At 36.7% G+C, this 24,041-nt stretch overlaps 1 protein-coding gene across 1 annotated transcript in view; it reads left to right on the top strand.

The window, feature by feature from the left end:
- The window catches only part of LOC128654044 (ATP-binding cassette sub-family C member 5), a 432,957-nt gene that overhangs the window by 291,136 nt on the left and 117,780 nt on the right, over positions 1-24,041 (top strand). Inside the window, exons 21-23 of the mRNA XM_053707695.1 lie at positions 1,461-1,589; positions 4,805-4,991; positions 12,569-12,658. Coding sequence (XP_053563670.1) covers positions 1,461-1,589; positions 4,805-4,991; positions 12,569-12,658 — 406 coding nt within the window. The remainder of the gene's footprint in view (positions 1-1,460; positions 1,590-4,804; positions 4,992-12,568; positions 12,659-24,041) is intronic.

Raw genomic sequence — 24,041 nt, 5'->3', positions numbered from 1 at the left:
GATCCTGCTTCTAGGCTCTTCCCCGGAAGTCCTCGGTGTTCGTTTTTTTTTAACACTTTCTCTCCATTGATGTCTATGGGGGAAAACGTTCATGAGCACGTCAAGTCAGGCCTCGGCTTTTGTGCGGTATGGAGCTTAAAGCACCATACCTCACAACAAAAGAAGGTTTTTGTCTAACTTGTAATGGCAGCGCTATGGAAAGTGCGGTACCGCTAAATGTTTAGTGTTATTTACACACCGGGTTTAGCACACAACTTGTAATCTTGGTGAAAGAAAGTAATGAGGCGCTCCAGGACAAAGAATCACATAGGGGAGAGTGAAGTTAACAGTGGACTGTTAACACCTGGCACAGATATATATATTCTAAGTTTGCAGCAAATACAAATAACATTTACATGTTTTTACTACAGTTTAACTTGTATTTGAATCTAGTTTAGTAACACTACTTTTCTGACAGTTAAAGGACCACTAAACACAATAGAATATCATAAAATAATTGCATAATAAAGAGATGATGCAAAAGCACTTAGCTTGAATCTAAAATGATTTGTAGATTTTTTCTGACAAATTTCATTTAGTTACATTTTCCTTCCATCTGCATCATGTGACAGCCATCAGCCAATCACCAAATAATGAATCTGTAAATCTTGCACATGCTCAGTAGGAGCTTGTACCTCAGAAAGTGTGCAAATAAAAATATTGTACACATTTAGATAATGGAAGTGAATTGGAAAGTTGTTTAAAATGTCTCTATCTGAATCATGAAAGTTTAATTTTAAGTTGACTGTCCCTTTAAATGAGTATACTGTGAGTCTTGAGCAAACTTTATCTAAATACAACTGGCGACATATATCTGTGAGACTGTAGGTGCAAGATGCTTAGTGAATACAATGAGACTTGAGAGAGAGCTTCAGAAACACCCAGGGTAATTTCACATAAAAAATAGTGCAATGCTATTTGTAAAAGAAACACTAAATTTACAGAATAAAATCTTAATTTGTTAATAATACAAAGAAACATTTAAATCACAAAAGTTTGAAAAATCAAAGTAAATACACTGCTATACATAGTATCTAAATGCATTAAAACACATAATAGAAATTGCAATGCTTAAAAGTAATTACAATTTAAGGACAAAATCAAAAGTCTAAAGTAAAAAGCAAAGTGCAAAATGTAAATGCAACAAAACTATTGTGTCATATAGTGTTATATTGTATTGTGCTTCTCTCTTTTTCACATACAGAAAAGTAGGAATGCCCTTTCGAGAGACAGAGCAAAATTTGACATTCTAGAATTTCATGAGGGATATAACAGTGCTAATCATTTTAGATAATCTTATCTGAACAGATACTTTTAGAGAATTGGGTTCTAAGTCATGCTACTTCATATGTATATCATGTACAGTTTTGCACTCTTATGTCTATATACTAATGTATAGAAATCATTTTACGTTCATCCAGGGTGCTAATACGTGAATTGAAACGACTAGATAACATAAGCCAGTCACCCTTCATATCCCATATCACATCCACTTTAAATGGAATAACAACTGTTCAAGCCTATTCTAAAGACAAAGAATTCCTCCTCAAGTAAGTTTTGTTTTCTGTTAAATATATAATTATTTGTATATAGGAGTCTAACCTCATTTAAATGAGCCATGATTACAGTAGATATATGTGATTTCAGTATATTTTATTATTATGCTTTATTTATGAAGCGCCAACATATTCTGCAGCGCTGTCCATGGGTACAATTCATTTAAATACGGCAATAATATAAAACTTGTAAGAGACAAGACAATATTTCCGAGGGTAGGAGGTTGAGAAACAGGAGGTGAGGACTGCAAGAGTCAAAAAGAAGTTAATACAGAGATAGATGAGGGAAATAATAGGTAATTGGAATTAATGTATTACTGAGTTGGGTGGTAGGCTTCTCTGAATAAATAAGTCTTCAGGGTGCATTTATAATAGAAAAGATTAGGGCAAAGCCTGACAGCACAAGGGAGAGTGTTCTAGAGGGTAGGTGCTGCACGACAGATGTCCTACAGTCTAGCATGGGAAGAGGTGATAGTCAAAGATGCAAGGAGCAGGTCATTGTTGGATCTTAGTGGACGGGCTGGAGTATAATTGTTGAATAGAGAGGATAGGTACTGGGGAGTGGCATTGGTGAGAGCTTTGTATGTAAGGGTGAGAATTTTGAATTTAATTCTGCTGTAAATAGGGAACCAATGAAGGGACTCGCAGAGAGGTGCAGCAGGCACAGGTCGACTGGAAAGGTGGATTAGCCTGTCAGAGGCCGTTAGGATAGATTGAAGTGGGGAGAGGCAGGAAAGAGGAAGGCAAGTAAGTAGGTTATTGCAGTAGTCAAGTCAGAAGCAAGTGGATTATTTGCTTTGGGGTGTTATTGCTCAAAAAGGGGTGAATCTTAGAAATATTGCATAGGTGGTTGCGGCAGGATGAAGAAAGAGATTGGATGTGGGGCATGAAGGATAGATTTGAGTCAAGTGTAACTCCGAGGCAGCGGACTTGGGACAATGGGAAGATGGTGATGCTGTTGACAGGGATAGAAAAGTCAGAAGTCGGCGAAGAGCTAGAAGGGGGATAAGAAGGAGCTCAGTTTTGAACATGTTAATCTTTAGGTGGTGAGAGGCCATTTAGGAAGAAATGCCACATAAGCAGTCACTGACATGAGAATGGACAGAGGGAGAGAGAGCAGGGGTGGAGAGGTAGATCTGGGTGTCATCAGCATAGAGGTAATATTTGAAGCCATAACTGTTGATAAGTTTACCCAGTGAATAAGTATAAATGGAAAAGAATAGAGGACCCAGAGCAGATCCTTGAGGTACTCCAACAAACAGTGGCTTTGGAGAAGAGGAGTCGCAAGCAAATTACACAGAGAAAGCCCTGTGAGAAAGATAAGAGTGAATTCAAGAAAGAGCACAGAGGCCAAGTGAGCTTACGGTCTGTAGGAGGAGGGAGTGGTCAACTGTGTAGAAGGCAGCTGAGAGGTCAAGTAAGTTAAGTATAGAGTATGAGGGAGGGTTTTTTGAGTATGTGAATGACCTTTGCATGTTTGAAAGAAGATGGGAAAGAACCGGTAGAGAGAGATAGGTTGAAGATGTGAGTAAGAGCAGAAGTGAGGGTGGAAAACAGGGATTTTTATAAGTATAAATAAGTATAAATGGAAAAGAATATAGGACCCAGAGCAGATCCTTGAGGTACTCCAACAAACAGAGGCTTTGGAGAAGAGGAGTCGCCAGCAAATTACACAGAGAAAGCCCTGTGAGAAAGATAAGAGTGAATTCAAGAAAGAGCACAGAGGCCAAGTGAGATTACGGTCTGTAGGAGGAGGGAGTGGTCAACTGTGTAGAAGGCAGCTGAGAGGTCAAGTAAGTTAAGTATAGAGTATGAGGGAGGGTTTTTTGAGTATGTGAATGACCTTTGCATGTTTGAAAGAAGATGGGAAAGAACCGGTAGAGAGAGATAGGTTGAAGATGTGAGTAAGAGCAGAAGTGAGGGTGGACAACAGGGATTTTATATATATATATATATTGAAGGTAAGTTGGTATATTAATGAGTAATAAAAATGTTCTCCCTGTTTGAGATGTCATATTCCTCAGCCTAGGGGCTGTCACTAATGAGTGATAAGCAACAGATGTATGATTCTCACAAAGGAAGAAAGAGAGAAAGATGCAGTAAGAACTTTATTCTTAATATAAATATAAATATTATATGTCTTGACTAGATTAAACTAATTATAGACAAATATTCAATCTGGATTATCTAACAGATTCAATTAATACTCATATCTATCAAATATTACTTTACATAAATCAATGTATTAATTATCATAACAAGTAAATATTAACACATACCTTGAGATCCAGAGGTAACAGATAACAACAGTTAATTCCAGTTCACTGCTTTTATGCACATCTTAACCAATCAGCTTAGTCCATACCATAAGCGAAAGGCTAATTCTATATATGTTAACTTCCTTAAAAAGTCTTTATGAATTTGGCTGATATATAGATCATTCTATTTTAACTTTGCTCATGCATTATTCAATAGTAAGTTAATAATAATTTGTATGTAGCTAGCAGTAAGTAGTGTCACAGTTCTAAATGTAATGCCCTTGTAAAGAATTAACCCATTGCTAACTGAATTCTGACTAATCCTATCTATTTTAATTACATTTATAACTCTACATTCCCACATTCTATATTTTATAACTCCACATTCCCACATTCTATATTTTATAACTCCACATTCCCACATTCTATATTTTATAACTCCACATTCCCACATTCTTTATTTTATAACTCCACATGAGACACAAACAATATTCAGTTTGAGGATTTGAAAGGACAAATTTGATGCATTACCAGTGGACTGACTGATTGGCATTGTTCTTAATATTTGTTGAATTTTAATGTAATAGTATTATTTAATAAAGCACAACCTTTAGTGTTAGATTGTCACATCATGATCTAAGACAAGGATAGCCAAATCATGATCTAAGACAAGGAATCATAAACATGTTTGATTTCTGTAAAGTGATTTGACAAATTTCTATTGTGTAATCCTGTATACATTAGTTAGGTTGATCTTTTGTTAATCTTTTTAATGTTCATTTGGGTCTTAGGTGTGCAATACAGATTCCTCAGTACCCCCTCTTGGAAATAATTGTTATTGTTTGGTCAAAACCAAATAGATCATTCATTGTACTGAGATTAAAAAAATAAATAACATGACAATAAAAAATGGTGACCTGGGTACTATTTGTTTACTATTTTTTTCTTTAGGTACCAGAAACTTCTGGATGTTAACCAAGTGCCTTTCTTCCTCTTTAACTGTGCAACTCGGTGGCTCTCTGTTCGGCTTGATCTGATTAGTCTTGGAGTTATTACCCTTACTGCATTATGCATAGTTCTAATGCATGGACAAATAGCACCAGCATATGCAGGGCTTGCAATTTCTTATGCTGTACAGGTGAATGCTTGTTTACTATTTAGTAATTCTTTTTTTTATCAACAAAATTAGGATACTCCTGTATGACATAATTTATTTTTCTCAGGTCATTTATTATCCATTTTTAATTTTAATTTTACTTACACATTTTGATTTAGTTAGAAATTAGTACTTCTCTTTCTCAATTGTTATAGTAATGATAACCACATTACTATATGAAATATGTACTGTGCAAAACATTTAAGCATTGACACATCTACAGTTAACTGTAAGCACACATAAAGACACTATGGCCTAGATTCCGAGTTTTGGGTCAAGGTGCGTTACGGCTATTACCGGTGAAAAATTGGCCATTGCGATGGAATGGCCAGTAATTCATATTACGAGTCGCGGCGCTATAGCTATACCACAAGCATTTTAGTCTGTAATGCAACTTCCATTCTGCACTCAAGAAAATGACGTGCAGAATTTTCTATAGCGCTGTATTACAGGTTGTGCGGTCCGGCTAAAATGCTTGCGTTACAGCCTATACCGACACAATCCATTCCGCGATCTGAGACCAGTAGTTATGGATTTTGCAAAAAAAAAAATGTTTCACAAAACTCATAACTAAAAAAGTACACTAACACCCATAAACTACCTATTAACTGCTAAACCTCCACCCTCCCGCATTGCAAATACTATATTAAACATATTAGTCCCTAATCTGCCACCCACCCACATAGCAGCTATTAAATAAACCTAGTAACCCCTAAACCACTGGCCCCCCACATCGTAATTAATAAACTAAACCTATTAACCCCTAATCCGCCGAACACCCACATCGCCAACACTAAATAAATCTAGTGACCCCTAATCCGTCGTTCCCCGACATCGCTGACACTAAATAAGCCTATTAACCCCTAAACCGCCTGCCCCCCACATCGTAACTAATAAACTAAATCTATTAACCCATAAACCACCAGCCCCCACATCGCAAAAAACTAAATTAAACTATTAACCCCTAAACCTAACACCCCCCTAACTTTAAATTAAAAGTTACAATATAACTATCCTAAAATAAATAAAAACTTACCTGTGAAATTTAAAAAAAAAACTAAGATTAAATTATAAATTAACCTAACATAACTATTCTAATAAAATTTTTTTAAAAACTACCTAAATTAAATCTAATGCTACAAGAAAATAAAAAAACCTAAATTACAAATTTAAAAAAACTAACACTACCAAAAAAATAAAAGAAATCTAACGTTACAAAAAATAAAAAACACTAAAATAAAGCCAATTACACCTAATCGAATAGCCCTATAAAAATAAAAAATTCCCCCAAAATAAAAACACCACTTAACCTACAATAAACTACCAATAGCCCTTAAAAGGGCCTTTTGTAAGGCATTGCCCTAAGTTAACAGCTCTTTTACCTAGAAAAAAATACAAAGACCCCGAACAGTTAAACCTCCCACCCAACCAACTCCCCAAAATAAAAAACCTAAGTCTAAATACAACCTAAGCTACCCATTGCCCTAAAGGGGCATTTGTATGGGCATTTCCCTTAAAAGGGCATTCAGTTATTTTACAGTGCCCAAAAAACCCTTATCTAAAAAAAAAAAAACATCCAAATTTGTTTTTAAAAAAACACTAACCCCATAAAATCTACTCACGGTTCCTGAAGTCCGGACATCAATCTCCATCCAGGCGGCGAGAAGTCTTCATGCAGGTGGTGATAACACCAGGACCGACAATGACATCCTGTGTGGAGTGACCTCTTCATACGATCACCGCCGTACACTGAAGTTAAATGCAAGGTACCCGTTTAAAAATGGTGTTCCTTGCATTCCTATTGGTTGATTTGAGAGCTACTGAAATCCTATTGGCTGTTGAAATCAGCCAATAGGATTTCAGTAGCTCTCATCCTATTGGCTGATTTGAATTTGAAGAATGTCCAGGTTCTCTGGCAGAAAAACTGCCTCAAAATATTGAAGAACCACAACTATATTTAACTGTGGGCATGAGGTAGTTTTCCATATGGGTACCTATCTGTGAGCACCAAACCCACCTCTGGTGTTTATTGCCAAAAAGCTCTATTTTGGTTTCATCTGACCATAGAACCTGATCCCATTTGAAGTTCTAGTGGTGCATGGCAAACCGAAGACGTTTGAGTTTGTTTTTGGATTAGAGTAGAGGTTTGTTTCTTGAAACCCCTCCAAACAACATGTTTGGATGTAGGTGAAGTCGGATTGTAGTTTTGGAGATTTTCTGACCTCAAGACGCAACTAAATTCTGCAATTTTCCAGCTGTGATCCTTGGAGATATTTTGGCCACTCCATTTTTGCATTGAGACAATACAATAACACACGTCCTCTTCCAGGTTGATTCATAACATTTCAAGTTGACTGGAACTTCTTAATTATTGCTCTGATGGTGGAAATGAGCATTTGCAATGCTTTTGCTATTTTCTTATAGTCGCTTCTCATTTTGTGAAGCTCAACAACCTTTTGCAGCACATCACAGCTATATTCCTTGGTGTTACCCATTGTGATGAATGACTAAGGGAATTTGGCCTATTTATTACCTCATATTTATACCCCTGTGAAACAGGAATATATATTTTTATCATATGCATTCATAAACCTGTGTTGTGTTAGCAATTGTTTGATATTCTGTAAATACATTTATACACATATAAATACATAAATACATATGAATACATATAAACAATATATATGTATATATATATATATATATATGTGTGTGTGTATACACATACATTTTTAGAGATGTATATGAATGTATCTCAATGTTAAAGCCTTTGTTGTCCTTTTTTTCTAACACCTGAGATCTCATATCTTGGAGCCCTTATAACTTTTTTGTGCAATATTTTTTAAATACTTTTTATTCACTTTGGCCTAGATTTAGAGTTGGGCGGTAGCCGTCAAAACCAGCATTAGAGGCTCCTAACGCTGGTTTTTAACGCCCTCTGGTATTTGGAGCCAGTCATTAAAGGGTCTAACGCTCAATTTCCAGCCGCGACTTTTCCATACCGCAGATCCCCTTACGTCAATTGCGTATCCTATCTTTTCAATGGGATCTTTCTAACGCTGGTATTTAGAGTCGTGGCTGAAGTGAGCATTAGAAATCTAACGACAAAACTCCAGCCGCAGAAAAAAGTCAGTAGTTAAGAGCTTTCTGGGCTAACGCTTGTTCATAAAGCTCTTAACTACTGTGCTCTAAAGTACACTAACACCCATAAACTACCTATGTACCCCTAAACCAAGGTCCCCCCACATCGCCGCCACTATATTTAAATTTTTTAACCCCTAATCTGCCGCTCCGTACACCGCCGCCAACTACGTTATCCCTATGTACCCCTAATCTGCTGCCCCTAACACCGCCGACCCCTATATTATATTTATTAACCCCTAATCTGCCCCCCACAACGTCGCCGCCAGCTACCTACAATAATTAACTCCTAATCTGCCGACCGGACCTCACTGCTAGTATAATAAATGTATTAACCCCTAATCCGCCTCACTCCCGCCTCAATAACCCTATAATAAATAGTATTAACCCCTAATCTGCCCTCCCTAACATCGCCGACAGCTAACTTCAAGTATTAACCCCTAATCTGCTGATCGGAGCTCACCGCTACTCTAATAAATTGTTTAACCCCTTAAGCTAATTCTAACCCTAACACTAACACCCCCCTAAGTTAAATATAATTTTTATCTAACGAAATAAATTAAGTCTTATTAAATAAATTATTCCTATTTAAATCTAAATACTTACCTGTAAAATAAATCCTAATATAGCTACAATATAAATTATAATTATATCTTAGCTATTTTAGGATTAATATTTATTTTACAGGCAACTTTGTAATTATTTTAACCAGGTACAATAGCTATTAAATAGTTAATAACTATTTAATAGCTACCTAGTTAAAATAATTACAAAATTACCTGTAAAATAAATCCTAACCTAAGTTACAATTAAACCTAACACTACACTATCAATAAATAAATTAAATAAACTACATAAAATTATCTACAATTAAACCTAACACTACACTATCAATAAATAAATTAAATACAATTCCTACAAATAAATACAATTAAATAAACTAACTAAAGTACAAAAAATAAAAAAGAACTAAGTTACAAAAAATAAAAAAATATTTACAAACATTAGAAAAAAATTACAACAATTTTAAACTAATTACACCTACTCTAAGCCCCCTAATAAAATAACAAAGACCCCCAAAATAAAAAAATGCCCTACCCTATTCTAAATTACAAAAGTTCAAAGCTCTTTTACCTTACCAGCCCTTAAAAGGGCCCTTTGCAGGGCATGCCCCAAAGAATTCAGCTCTTTTGCCTGTAAAAAAAACATACAATACCCCCCCCCAACATTACAATCCACCACCCACATACCCCTAATCTAACCCAAACCCCCCTTAAATAAACCTAACACTAAGCCCCTGAAGATCTTCCTACCTTGTCTTCACCATGCAAGGTATCACCGATCGTTCCAGGCTCCGAAATCTTCATCCAAGCCCAAGCGGGGCTGAAGTCTCCTATCAAGCGACGGCTGAAGAAGTCCAGAAGAGGTTCCAAAGTCTTCATCCTATCCGGGAAGAAGAGTAGATACGGACCGGCAACCATCTTCTTCCAAGCGGCATCTTCTATCTTCATCCGATGACGACCGGCTCCATCTTGAAGACCTCCACCGCGGACCCATCTTCTTCCGACGACTTCCCGATGAATGACGGTTCCTTTAAGGGACGTCATCCAAGATGGCATCCCTCGAATTCCGATTAGCTGATAGGATTCTATCAGCCAATCGGAATTAAGGTAGGAAAATTCTGATTGGCTGATGGAATCAGCCAATCAGAATCAAGTTCAATCCGATTGGCTGATCCGATCAGCCAATCAGATTGAGCTCGCATTCTATTGGCTGATTGGAACAGCCAATAGAATGCAAGCTCAATCTGATTGGCTGATTGAATCAGCCAATCGGATTGAACTTGATTCTGATTGGCTGATTCCATCAGGCAATCAGAATTTTCCTACCTTAATTCCGATTGGCTGATAGAATCCTATCAGCCAATCGGAATTTGAGGGACGCCATCTTGGTAGAAGACTTCAGCCGGATGATGGATGTCTAGCCCCCGCTTGGGCTTGGATGAAGATTTCGGAGCCTGGAACGATCAGTGATACCTGGCATGGTGAAGACAAGGTAGGAAGATCTTCAGGGGCTTAGTGTTAAGTTTATTTAAGGGGGTTTGGGTTAGATTAGGGGTATGTGGGTGGTGGGTTGTAATGTGGGGGGGTATTGTATGTTTTTTTTTACAGGCAAAAGAGCTGAATTCTTTGGAGCATGCCCCGCAAAGGGCCCTTTTAAGGGCTGGTAAGGTAAAAGAGCTTTGAACTTTTGTAATATAGAATAGGGTAGGGCATTTTTTTATTTTGGGGGTCTTTGTTATTTTATTAGGGGGCTTAGAGTAGGTGTAATTAGTTTAAAATTGTTGTAATTTTTTTCTAATGTTTGCAAATATTTTTTTATTTTTTGTAACTTAGTTATTTTTTATTTTTTGTACTTTAGTTAGTTTATTTAATTGTATTTGTAGGAATTGTATTTAATTTATTTATTGATAGTGTAGTGTTAGGTTTAATTGTAGGTAGTTTATTTAATTTATTTATTGATAGTGTAGTGTTAGGTTTAATTGTAACTTAGGTTAGGATTTATTTTACAGGTAATTTTGTAATTATTTTAACTAGGTAGCTATTAAATAGTTCTTAACTATTTAATAGCTATTGTACCTGGTTAAAATAAATACAAAGTTGCCTGTAAAATAAATATTAATCCTAAAATAGCTACAATATAATTATAATTTATATTGTAGCTATATTAGGGATTATTTTACAGGTAAGTATTTAGATTTAAATAGGAATAATTTATTTAATAAGACTTAATTTATTTCGTTAGATAAAAATTATATTTAACTTAGGGGGGTGTTAGTGTTAGGGTTAGACTTAGCTTTAGGGGTTAATACATTTATTATAGTAGCGGTGATCTCCGATCGGCAGATTAGGGGTTAATTATTGTAGGTAGCTGGCGGCGACGTTGTGGGGGGCAGATTAGGGGTTAATAAATATAATATAGGGGTCGGCGGTGTTAGGGGCAGCAGATTAGGGGTACATAACTATAATGTATGTTGCGGCGGTGTAGGGAGCGGCAGATTAGGGGTTAATAATAATATGCAGGTGTCAGCGATAGCGGGGGCGGCAGATTAGGGGTTAATAAGTGTAAGGTTAGGGGTGTTTAGTCTCGAGGTACATATTAGGGTGTTAGGTGCAGACGTAGGAAGTGTTTCCCCATAGAAAACAATGGGGCTGTGTTAAGAGCTGAACGCTGCTTTTTTAAAGGTGTTAGGTTTTTTTTCAGCTCAAACAGCCCCATTGTTTTCTATGGGGATATCGTGCACGAGCACGTTTTTGAAGCTGGCGGCGTCCGTAAGCATCGCTGGTATCTAGAGTTGCAGTGGCGTTAAATTATGCTCTACGCTCCCTTTTTGGAGCCTAATGCACTGAAAACCCAGCCATTCTGTGAACTCTAAATACCAGCGGTATTTAAAAGGTGCGGGAGAAAAAAAGCACGCGTAGCTAACGCACCCCTTTGGCCGCCAAACTCTAAATCTAGCCGTCAGTTATTATGAGTGTAACTATATTTTGTAATGTGTTTTTGATATGTTTTGTGCAACTTTTTTGCTTTGCAAAACAGTTAACCATAGCTCTTACGTCGCGGTAATGATTCTAGCGTAAATTGCGATTGCGCTCACATAATCATGCTTACTTTCAACTCGTAATACGAGCGGTAAGCCCGATGAGTGCAAACCTTCGCGATATACAACATATCGCTCAGGCGCAAACGTTTGCACTCCACTCGTAACATAGCCCTATGTGTTTTATGTTTTTTAAACTTACTCCTACACAAAATCAAGTCAAGAATATTCAGGCTTTTCTAGTTAACAAAAGTGTCACTTTTTTAAAATCCTTGCTACATTTCAGTTCTAAGAATTTCCACCTATATATATTAAAATGACCAAGACTGATTGGTTTATCATGTTACCTAAGCGGGATAGAGTAAGGGAGGCTCACAGTCAAATGAGACATGCCTTACTCTTATATTTTAATATTTTTATGAGACTACCCAAACAATTCTAAAGCAAAATGTATTTATTTTTATATAAAAAACAAACAAAAATAAAACTATAACATATTATGAATTTAGAAAAAGAGGCTGAAGGGTGAAGATTACATTTTTGAAGTCATGGAATCAAGGCCAAAAGTAGTATGCTAGGCAGTAAGCACCTCAGAGGGTCACATAGTTTTGAATGACACAGAATATGTTTTATACATACAACTACATTTGAACACATTTTTAAGTGCAAAATTGAATGGCCTCCTAGCCAATAATTAACACTGTTTGGGTATATTGTATATTGATGTGCAACTAAATATATGGGTATTAGTAAACATTTTTTATAAGAAACAGAAGTACTCATTGATCTGTAACTGTTTTTTTTTTTTTTTTTTTAGCTTACTGGACTTTTCCAGTTTACTGTTCGATTGGCAACAGAGACAGAAGCTAAATTTACCTCAGTAGAGCGAATAAATAATTACATTAAGGCAAGTTAATTTATTTCTCATTTTTAAAAATATTTTTTTTCCATGCATTTGCTTATACATGTGTTCTGTGATCATATTTCATTGTTTGGTAAATTCACCTTTGTTTTATATGAAATATAGTGTATTTCATGCAAAATATAATGTCTGTATCATATTTGTTATAAAATTGCTTTTTGATAACATTTTAACCGTTAAAATTAGTGTTTTAATAACTTTACTAATTAAAGTTAACTAATCTTTTAAAGTCTTCTATGGAGAATATGTTACTTCGGAATCTATTTATTTATACATTTTTCTCTCTTCTTTGCCTTGAACATATGCAAAAATTATACTTAGTGATGTCCAAAATTCTGTTTCATGCTTGCACAATGTTGTCATATGCAACACATGAAACCCATGACATTATATGGCCAAGTATTTTTCTGAAGCTATATGAAAAATGGTATCTAGCAGATCTTCCAAGCTAAGGAGACAAACTGCATCAACCAATCATATTTGATCACTTTCCGCACTATGGGCTAAATTACTAGTAAAGCATTATTTAGTGCCCCTACTTGCTAGACGTATGTTCTATTATTGTTGGCTAAATATTTCTATATATGTCTGATGATTTTTTTGGTAAAATATATATATCTGTACTGATATATATATATATATATATATATATATATATATATAAAGCTGGCAGATTGTACAATGTTAAATGTGGGCAGCGTATTGCTGCTTGCTGTCCTCAATGCCGGGCAGACAGGTTCGGGGAAGCAAACCTTGTCTATCCCAACTTCTTAAATGCGGCCCATAGTCTCAGCTTCTTTTTCACCTTGTTAATTTAATTTATCTGTTTACTAAATTGTTTGTACTATATTCCTTTGGCTGCTAAATGCAAAAGGTGAGAAGCATAGAGCCTTCTAAATCCTAAGAGTAAGCGTTTACTGCCATTCTCATTAAATGTGTCTTAAAGGTCATTGATTGATGATTGCGTTAAAAGTCCACAGCTGCATTCAATAATTTTGCGAATTCAGAACCTGGCCACCAGGAGGAGGCAAAGACACCCCAGCCAAATGCTTAAACACCTCCCCCACTTCCCTCATCCCACAGTCATTCTTTGCCTTTCGTCACAGACCTCGGAGCTAGGTGTAAGGTATTGGTATACCTGTCTAAAGCCTGCACAAATTGTGTAACTGTGGCTGCGAGATTAGAATCCAAGAGGTATAGGGAACAACTTGATACTAAAACAATTAGCAGGTTAATAGAAATATAGGATTCCCACAATTTATATATATATTGTTGGAAAGAGAGTGAATAAAGAAAGCGTCCCTATGCTTTTAACATAACAGTGTATGGCTGTTTGTTTTTCTACTGGGCCGGCTGTTGCAGCCGGATGGTTCCTCTACAATCGGTATTGACTTAAGGAGATTGAGGCATACCACAGTATCCACTTTGTGCCCAGGAGGTCTCCCTCTATTCAGTGGAGTTCCCCTCCCCTGCCTTGCGTGCAGGATGTCACAAAGCGTTGGATTCTGGTATTGTGCCGTCACTGTTGTTTCAGTGTAGTCTCTCTTGCCTGGGAATGTCCCTTCTGTTAGGGTAAGGAACTGTGTCTGGGTCCTGGAACGTGAGCTCGTCCTGTTCTGTTATAGCTTAGTTGGTTAAGCATGCCAGTCTTGTTAGCAAATGGTGGAGTTTGCTCTACCCATTGCTACCATTCAATTTAGTTCCCCTCCTTTTTTCCTTACTGAGGATCTGGGTGGTCCAGGGAATTGTTTTTTTTCCCCGCTTTTGGACATTTCCAGTCACTTTGGTGCTGAGTCTGTTGCCTCAGAGAGGGGGTCAGAGGTCTGTCTGCTTGGTTGAGACTTGACTTCATATCTTACTTAGATCTTGTGATCCATCCTTAAGTTGGAGGTTTTGCGTGGTTTCCTTCCTCAGCCGGGGGCTTTCTCTGTGGGTTTTGGATGCTCTTACTTCCTTGTTTTTCCTGAGAGGGAGTGGGTTTCTGCACTTATTCAGACTTTTTCCTCTGGGAGTCCTGGTGCAGTTCCTAGCTGGTTGGCTAGAGTTAGCCGCTGGTATCTGCTAGACTTCTGTTACCTGTGGCTTCATCTGGAGCACAATAAGATTTTATGGTGCTAATTTTTAGGCGGTTCCCGGGGGGTGGTTGTTATCCCTCGGTCGCTCTTCATAAGTGCGGGTTTCACGCTGTGTGAGGGATGGGGTCTACCTTGTCTCTCTGGGTCTCCAGGGTTGGGACGTTACATGGTCCCTTGGAATTCCATTGATATAGGGGCAGGGGCTTTTCCTCCCTTCACTCTGGTCAGTGGAGTTCATTCTCTATGCGTTTTTGTCTTGTTACAACCTTGGTTTGCGCTTGGAGTTCGGCCATGGTTCCTTTTACCCTAGTTTGTTGGTCTTTAGATCTCTTGTTGAGTTCTTCTTCTTCCTCTTCCCTTCAGGGGGTATGTGGAAGTCCCCTTCCCTCGGGTCGGGGGTAAGTTCACGTGTGGGATTAGAGCCTGTGGAAATGTTCTCCTCTGAGGATTTGTGCTGGTGTAATCTAGTGATTATGAGCAGTCTCTAACTAGGGCCTTGCTGGTTTTAACTAATGGGCAGTTACTTGGTCCTTTAAGGTTTTATCCTTCTGTTTCTGGTGAAGCAGTTGTTTTTGTCAGGTGTTTGGGTATTTTTAGGCTGTGGTGCCCTTCGAATAGGCTGCCTCGTCTACCCGCCCTTTTTTGCATTCTGTCTCCTCTTTAGCTTGGGTATTGTTTTCCCAAAAGTAATGAATGCAGCTGTGGACTCTCCCCGTTTAAGAAGAAAAACTTAAATTATGCTTACCTGATAATTTTCTTTTCTTTTGAAGGGGAGAGTCCACAGCTCCCCGCCTACGTTTTTATATGGAGCGGCCGTATATTTCATTTTTTATTCTTATATATTGTACCAAAATTTCATCAGATATATAGAAATATTTATTTATGAATAAATTAGAACATATTCCTGTATGTGAAGAACATTGGAATGTGAAATATTCATATTTTTATGTCGAGTTAGTGCACATGAGAATATGCGATTACATGAGCAAGCCTGCACACAATAGTTAAAAGGACACTAGATTTTTCTTTGCATACATGTTTTGTAGATGATCCATTTATATAGCCTATCTGGGAGTATTTTTGTAACAATGTATAGTTTTGATTATTTTTTAATAACATGCTGATTTTCAGACTCCTAACCAAGCCCCAAATTTTCAGATGCATATGCTTGTTTACAGACTTCTGCTGGCTCCTGTTTGTTATCTGTCTTTTCATATGCAGGGAAGTGGGGGGGGGGGGGGAGTCTGCTCTTTTTGTTTCCCCAGCCCCTTTCACTGGGTGTCCCAGTCTAACCTCATCAACAGTGCTAAACTGGGAGCTTCTAAGTACGTTTTTAAAAGTTTTTATACTGGATTTTTTGATCAGTATCTGTGCATATTCTTCTTAAACGTAGTGTCTATTACATGCAGTTATATGAAAATTGTGTAATACTGTCCCTTTAAGAAGCAGCGGTCATCAGATCACTGCTTCCTAAACTATACGAAAGCTGGAAGATTGTACAATGTTAAATGTGGGCAGCTTATTGCTGCTTGCTGTCCTCAATGCCGGGTAGACAGGTCCGCGGAAGCAAACCTTGTCTATCCCAACTTTCTTAAATGCAGCCCATAGTCTCAGCTTCTTTTTCACCTTGTTAATTTAATTTATGTGTTTACTAAATTGTTTGTACTATATTTCTTTGGCTGCTAAATGCAAAAGGTGAGAAGCATAGAGCCTTTTAAATCCTAAGAATAAGCGTTTACTGCCATTTGCATTAAAGGTGCAATGTCTGTCTTAAAGGTCATTGATTTTTGGTTCAGCACTCTGGGCCGGCTCCTAAACTTTACATTCCTGATTTTTAAATAAAGATAGCAAGAGAATGAAGAAAACTTGATAATAGGAGTAAATTAGAAAGTTTCTTAAAATTGCATACTCTATCTGAATTGTTAAATCATTGGTTTAGTATCCCTTTAAGTATAAGCTACTGCTTAGTGCTTTATTTATTACAACAATAAAGCAGACTGTTTCATATCCCTTTAAATGTAATGTACATTTTCATCAGTACACAAAAAAAGAGCACTAAAAAGGGTGAAAGTATCAGGTAACAGTACATTTATTTGCCTATTTTTATAACTGTTAAAGGGATAGTATACACCAATTTTCATATAACTGCATGTAATGGACACTATGTTTAAGAAGAATACTGTATGCACAGATACTGATATAAACATCCAGTATAAAACCTTTTAAAAAACGTACTTAAAAACTCCTAGTTAAGCACTGTTGATGAAGTTTGGGTGGGACACCCAGTGAAAGGGGCTGGGAAAACAAGAATAGCAGACACTCCCCCCTCCATTCATATGAAAGACAGATAAGATAAAAAGGACCCAGCATGAGTCTGTGAACACGTGTATATATCTGATACTGAAGGGCTTAGTTAGGGGTCTGAAAATCATCACAATGTTATTTAAAAATAAGCAAAACTATACATTGTTACAAAAACACACCCAGATGGGCTATATAAATGGATCATCTACTACAGAACATTCATGCAAAGAAAAATCTAGTGTACAATGTCCCTTTAACCTCTTAAGGACATATGACGGAATGTTTCCGTCATAAAACAATTGAGCAAACTGAAAGCTGTGTCCTTAAAGGGTTAAAAGCATAACAAAACAAACAAAGATATATTGAGCTCTGCTAGAAACCATTTTTAATTTGAACGACACTTCTGGTTAATTATTCTGCCCTATGTATAAGCATTTGAATGTGCGCAGTTCTGTTTGATCAACTGTCATAAAGATATGAGCATGCTGACACAGATAAGCAGATAAGTCACAATAATTATTTATGCATCTAAAGTGACTCTTATTTAGAAAATATGCGAATGCATATACCGACATGAGGGGTGTTTGTCAGAATGTTTAAGTATATTTTTAAAAATGAACTAATGTACATTTACAGAAAAGGGTGTTGCATGTAAATGTTTAAGCTGAATAGGAATGAAACAAAGATAACAGTTTTATCTCACACATGAGGAGAGATGAAGGTTGAAACACTACGTAACAGCTTGTGATGTAATTTGTTTCCTAGAAACGATCATTGACACCCAGGCGGATGAACTGACAGTGACCTTCCCTGCTAACTATTTGCTGGGTGATAAGATGGGTCTATATTTTTATGCTCCTGTTCTAGAGAACCCTTTACTAGGTTGTGCAACTTTTTCAATCTCTAATTAATTTAGCTAAAGAACTGAAATGAAGGGTCACATAACATTACTTCCTTACTTCACATGATTGTATATTAAATACATACTTTTAAATGGAAAGAAAAGTCATATCTGTATTTGAAGGCAGTATAAACCCTGAGTCTAAACACCCCTAACCTGCTGCCCCCAACATCGCCACCACCTACATAACGTTACTAACCCCTAATCTGCCTCTCCCGATGTCGCCGCCACCTAAATAAAGCTATTAACCCCTAACCTGCAGCCCCAACATCGCCACCACTATACTAAAGTTATTAACCCCTATTCCCCTGCACCCCAACATTGCCCTTGCTATAATTAATCTATTAACCCCTATTCCGCCGATCCCCGACATTGCCACCACTAAATAAAGTTATTAACCCCTTAACCTCTGGCCTCCCACATCACTGCCACTAAATAAACCTATTAACCCCTAAACCCGCCAGCCCCCCACATCGCAACAACCTTAAACTATATATTAACCCCTAAACCTAACCCTAACCCTAACGTAACGCTAAACCTAACCCTAACACCCCCTAACTTTAACATAATTAATATAGACCTAAATTAAACTTACAATTATTAACTAAATAATACCTATTTAAAACTAAATACTTACCTGTGAAATAAAACCTAAACTAGCTACAATATACTGTAACTAATAGTTATATTGTAGCTAGCTTAGGTTTTATTTTTATTTCACAGGTAAGTTTGTTTTTAATTTAACTAGGTAGACTAGTTAGTAAATAGCTATTAACTATTTACTAACTACCTAGTTAAAATAAATAAAAATTTACCTGTGAAATAAAACCTAACCTGCCTTACACTAAAACCTAACATTACAAAAATAAAAACCTACCATTACAAAAAAAACAAAACACTAAAATTACTAAAAATAAAAAACCTACCATTACAAAAAATAACAAAAGAAATGATCCAAAATAATAAAAAAGATTCCTAATCTAATACCCTTTAAAAAAAAAAAACACCCCAAAATAAATAAGCCTAATTTAGAATAAACTACCAAGGGCCCTTAAAAGGGCCTTTTGTAGGGCATTGCCCTAAAGTTAACAGCTCTTTTTGCTAAAAAAACAAAAAACACCCCTAACAGTATACAAAACCCTACCCCCCAAACCCACAAAATAAAAATAAAGTAAAACCTAATCTACCCATTGCCCTGAAAAGGGCATTTGTATGGACATTTCCCTTAAAAGGGCATTCACCTCTTTTATGAAATCCCCAAGCCCTAATCTAAAAATAAAAACCCACCCCAAAATGAAACCCCCCCCACAAAATAACAAACAAAATATCAAAAATAATAAACATTATTCCTATTCTAATACCCATTTTAAAAAAAATACACCCCAAAAGAAAAAACCTAATCTAGAATAAACTACCAATAGCCCTTAAAAGAGCCTTTCATAGGGCATTACCCTACTCTTTTACCTGAAAAAAAAAATACAAACACCCACTAACATTTCAATTCCCCACTCCCCCAAACCCACAATCTAAAAAAACCTAAGCTAACCATTGCCCTGAAAAGGGCATTTGTATGGGCATTACCCTTAAAAGCATTTAGCTCTTTTGCTTTGCCCTGAAAAGGGCATTTAGCTCTTTTACAATAGCCCAAACCCTAAACTAAAAAAAACCTACCCAAAAAAACTCACTAACCCCCGAAGATCCACTTATAGTTTTTGAGTCCTGCTTGCATGATCTTCATCCAGGCGGCGAAGTCCTCATCCAGGCGGCAAGAAGTCTTCATCCAGGCGGCCTCTTCTATCTTCATCCAGACGGCTTCTTCTATCTTCATCCAGGCGGCGAAGTCCTCATCCAGGTGGCGAGAAGTCTTCATCCAGGCGGCCTCTTCTATCTTCATCCAGGCGGCATCTTCTATCTTTATCCTGGTGGCGCAGAGCGGGTCCATCCTGAAGACATCCGGTGGGGAGCATCCTCTTCATAAGGTCCCCGCCATACACTGAATCTTCAATGCAAGGTACGCGATTCAAGATGGCGTCCCTTGCATTCCTATTGGCTGATTTCATTTTGGAAATTCAAATCAGCCAATAGGATGAGAGCTACTGAAATCCTATTGGATGTTCAAAACAGCCAATAGGATGAGAGCTTCTGAAATTCTATTGGCTGTTCAAATCAGCGTTTAGCGTTAAAACACGAACGCAAAACTTGTAATCTAGGTGTTAGTTTTTTCTTTTTTTTTTTAAATGCATGCTTCTGTCATGTTTTATGCTTGTGCAGGTATGTACCAGTCAGGCAACAAGTCTATTGTTATCACTCAGTGAATAATCTGTCTATAGGGGTGCGCAATCATACACTTCCTTTTAGTATCAATATAAAGTTTAACAATTTTACAGATAAACTCTCCAGACTTGTTAATAAAAAGAGTGGGCAGGCCCAACTTTGACTGTTCATTCTCAATTTTGATTGCTTAAAAGGACTAACCAATCAGGATTGTGTACAAATTATATAAACAGAGGAGAATATAAATACAGTTTACAATTAATTTTAGGTATTAAGAAAAAGGAGCTTAAGTAAGTTTTTTATACTGAAAACATTTTTATTTTAAAATCTCTCTAAGGTCTTAGGGAGGTTAACCAGTGTGTGGTGTGTGGGGGTAATGATTGCTTTGGAGGGGTGTTAACAGTGGGAGTTTTGCAATAAAATAAGTCAAATAAGTGGGAGTGTGTTAGAATTAAAGGGCCATGATACCCAAATGTTGAAACACTTGAAATTGATGCAGCATAGTTGTAAAAAGCTGACTAGAAAATATCACCTTAACATCTCTATGTCAGAAAGAAAGATAATTTACCTCAAAAATTCCTCAATAGCCACATCCCATTGTAAAGGACTTATAAGCAGCAAATCAGTATGTCTGTCCTCATCTTATTTCCCTATTCACTTTAAAGAAGTTTACTAGACATGTGCGGTTCGTTTCGGATTAATTCGGAAATTCGGTAAATTCGGTAAATTCGGAGATTCGGATCGATTCGGATTTCCGAATTAAAATACTTCCGAATCTACCGAATGAATCCGAAATAGCTGCCGTATCTCCGAATAAATCCGAATTAGCTCGTTAAGATTCGGCATTTCCCCATAGGAAACAATGGGAGTTTCGGCTGAAAAAAAACTAACACCGCAGCCCCATTGTTTCCTATGGGGAAACACTAAGTCTGCACCTAACACCCTAACATGTACCCCGAGTCTCTAAACACCCCTAATCTAACACTTATTAACCCCTAATCTGCTGCCTCCGCTATCGCTGACACCTGCATTATTTTATTAACCCCTAATCTGCCGACCGAATATCGCCGCCACCTACATTATAACTATTAACCCCTAATCTGCTGTCCCTAACACCGCCGACCCCTACATTATAGTTATTAACCCCTAATCTGCCCCCCCCCAACGTCGCCGCAATCTAACTACAAGTATTAACCCCTAATCTGCCGACCCGATATCGCCGCCGCCTACATTATAACTATTAACCCCTAATCTGCTGTCCCTAACACCGCCGACCCCTACATTATAGTTATTAACCCCTAATCTGCCTCCCCCCAACGTCGCCACAATATAACTACAAGTATTAACCCCTAATCTGCCGACCGCAAATCGCCGCCACTATAATAAATGTATTAACCCCTAAACCGCCGCACTCCCGCCTCGCAAACACTATAATACATTTTATTAACCCCTAATCTGCCCTCCCTAACATCGCCGCCACCTACCTACAATTATTAACCCCTAATCTCCCGCCCCCATCGTCGCCGCTACTATAATAAGGTTATTAACCCCTAAACCTAAATCTAACCCTAACACTAACACCCCCTAACTTAAATATAATTTAAATAAAACGAAATAAGTTTACTATAGTTAAATAAATGAATCCTATTTAAAACTAAAGACTTACCTGTAAAATAAACCCTAAGATAGCTGCAATAAAACTAATGGTTACATTGTAGCTATTTTAGGATTTATATGTATTTTACAGGCAACTTTGTATTTATTTTAACTAGGTACAATAGTTATTAAATAGTTAATAACTATTTAATAACTACCTAGCTAAAATAAATACAAATTTACCTGTAAAATAAATCCTAACCTAAGTTACACTAACACCTAACACTACACTATCATTAAATTAACTAAATAAATGATTCCTATTTAAAACTAAATACTTACCTGTAAAATAAACCCTAAGATAGCTGCAATATAACTAATAGTTACATTGTAGCTATTTTAGCATTTATATTTATTTTACAGGCAACTTTGTATTTATTTTAACTAGGTACATTTATTATTATTATTATTGACTAATTAATAGCTACCTAGTTAAAATAATTACAAAATTACCTGTAAAATAAATCCTAACCTAAGTTACAATTAAACCTAACACTACACTGTCATTAAATAAATTAACTACAAGTACCTACAATTATCTACAATTAAATAAACTAAAGTACAAAACCCCCCCACTAAATTACAAAAAAAAAAAAACACTAAATTACAAAAAATAAAAAAATATTACAAGAATTTTAAACTAATTACACCTAATCTAAGCCCCCTAATAAAATAACAAAGCCCCCCAAAATAAAAAAAAATGCCCTACCCTATACTAAATTACAAAAGTTAACAGCTCTATTACCTTACCGGCCCTGAACAGGGCCCTTTGCGGGGCATGCCCCAAAGAAAACAGCTCTTTTGCCTGTAAAAAAAAAACACAATCCCCCCCCCACATTACAACCCACCACCCACATACCCCTACTCTAACCCAAACCCCCCTTAAATAAACCTAACACTACCCCCCTGAAGATCTCCCTACCTTGAGTCGTGTTCACCCAGCCGGGCCGAAGTCTTCATCCGATGGGGCAGAAGAGGACATCCAGACCGGCAGAAGTCTTCATCCAAGCGGGGCAAGAAGAGGTCTTCCATCCATCATACAAGTACCAAAATACAAACAAACACTAAATTACCAAAAATAATAAAATATTACAATAATTTTAAACTAATTACACCTAATCTAAGCCCCCTACTAGCTATTAATATAGCTTCAATATAACTAATAGTTACATTGTAGCTATTTTAGGATTTATATGTATTTTACAGGCAACTTTGTATTTATTTTAACTAGGTACAATAGTTATTAAATAGTTAATAACTATTTAATAACTACCTAGCTAAAATAAATACAAATTTACCTGTAAAATAAATCATAACCTAAGTTACAATTACACCTAACACTACACTATCATTAAATTAACTAAATAAATGAATCCTATATAAAACTAAAGACTTACCTGTAAAATAAACCCTAATATAGCTGCAATATAACTAATAGTTACATTGTAGCTATTTTAGCATTTATATTTATTGTACAGGCAACTTTGTATTCATTTTAACTAGGTTCAATAGCTATTAAATAGATACTGACTATTTAATAGCTACCTAGTTAAAATAATTACAAAATTACCTGTAAAATAAATCCTAACCTAAGTTACAATTAAACCTAACACTACACTATCATTAAATAAATGAACTACAAGTACCTACAATTAAATACAATTAAAAAAACTAAACTAAAGTACAAACCCCCGCCCACTAAATTACAAAAAATAAAAAAAATATTACAAGAATTTCAAACTAATTACACCTAATCTAAGCCCCCTAATAAAATAACAAAGCCCCCCAAAATAAAAAAAATGCCCTAACCTATACTAAATTACAAAAGTTAACAGCTCTATTACCTTACCAGCCCTGAACAGAGCCCTTTGCGGGGCATGCCCCAAAGAAAACAGCTCTTTTGCCTGTAAAAAAAAACCACAATCCCCCCCCCCACATTACAACCCACCACCCACATACCCCTACTCTAACCCAAACCCCCCTTAAATAAACCTAACACTACCCCCCTGAAGATCTCCCTACCTTGAGTCGTGTTCACCCAGCTGGGCCGAAGTCTTCATCCGATGGGGCAGAAGAGGACATCCAGACCGGCAGAAGTCTTCATCCAAGCGGGGCAAGAAGAGGTCTTCCATCCATCAGAAAAGTACAAAAAAACAAA

This window comes from Bombina bombina, chromosome 3 (genome assembly GCF_027579735.1).
Source record: "Bombina bombina isolate aBomBom1 chromosome 3, aBomBom1.pri, whole genome shotgun sequence".
Lineage (NCBI taxonomy): Eukaryota > Metazoa > Chordata > Amphibia > Anura > Bombinatoridae > Bombina > Bombina bombina.
This window is presented reverse-complemented; position numbering and strand designations above follow the sequence as displayed.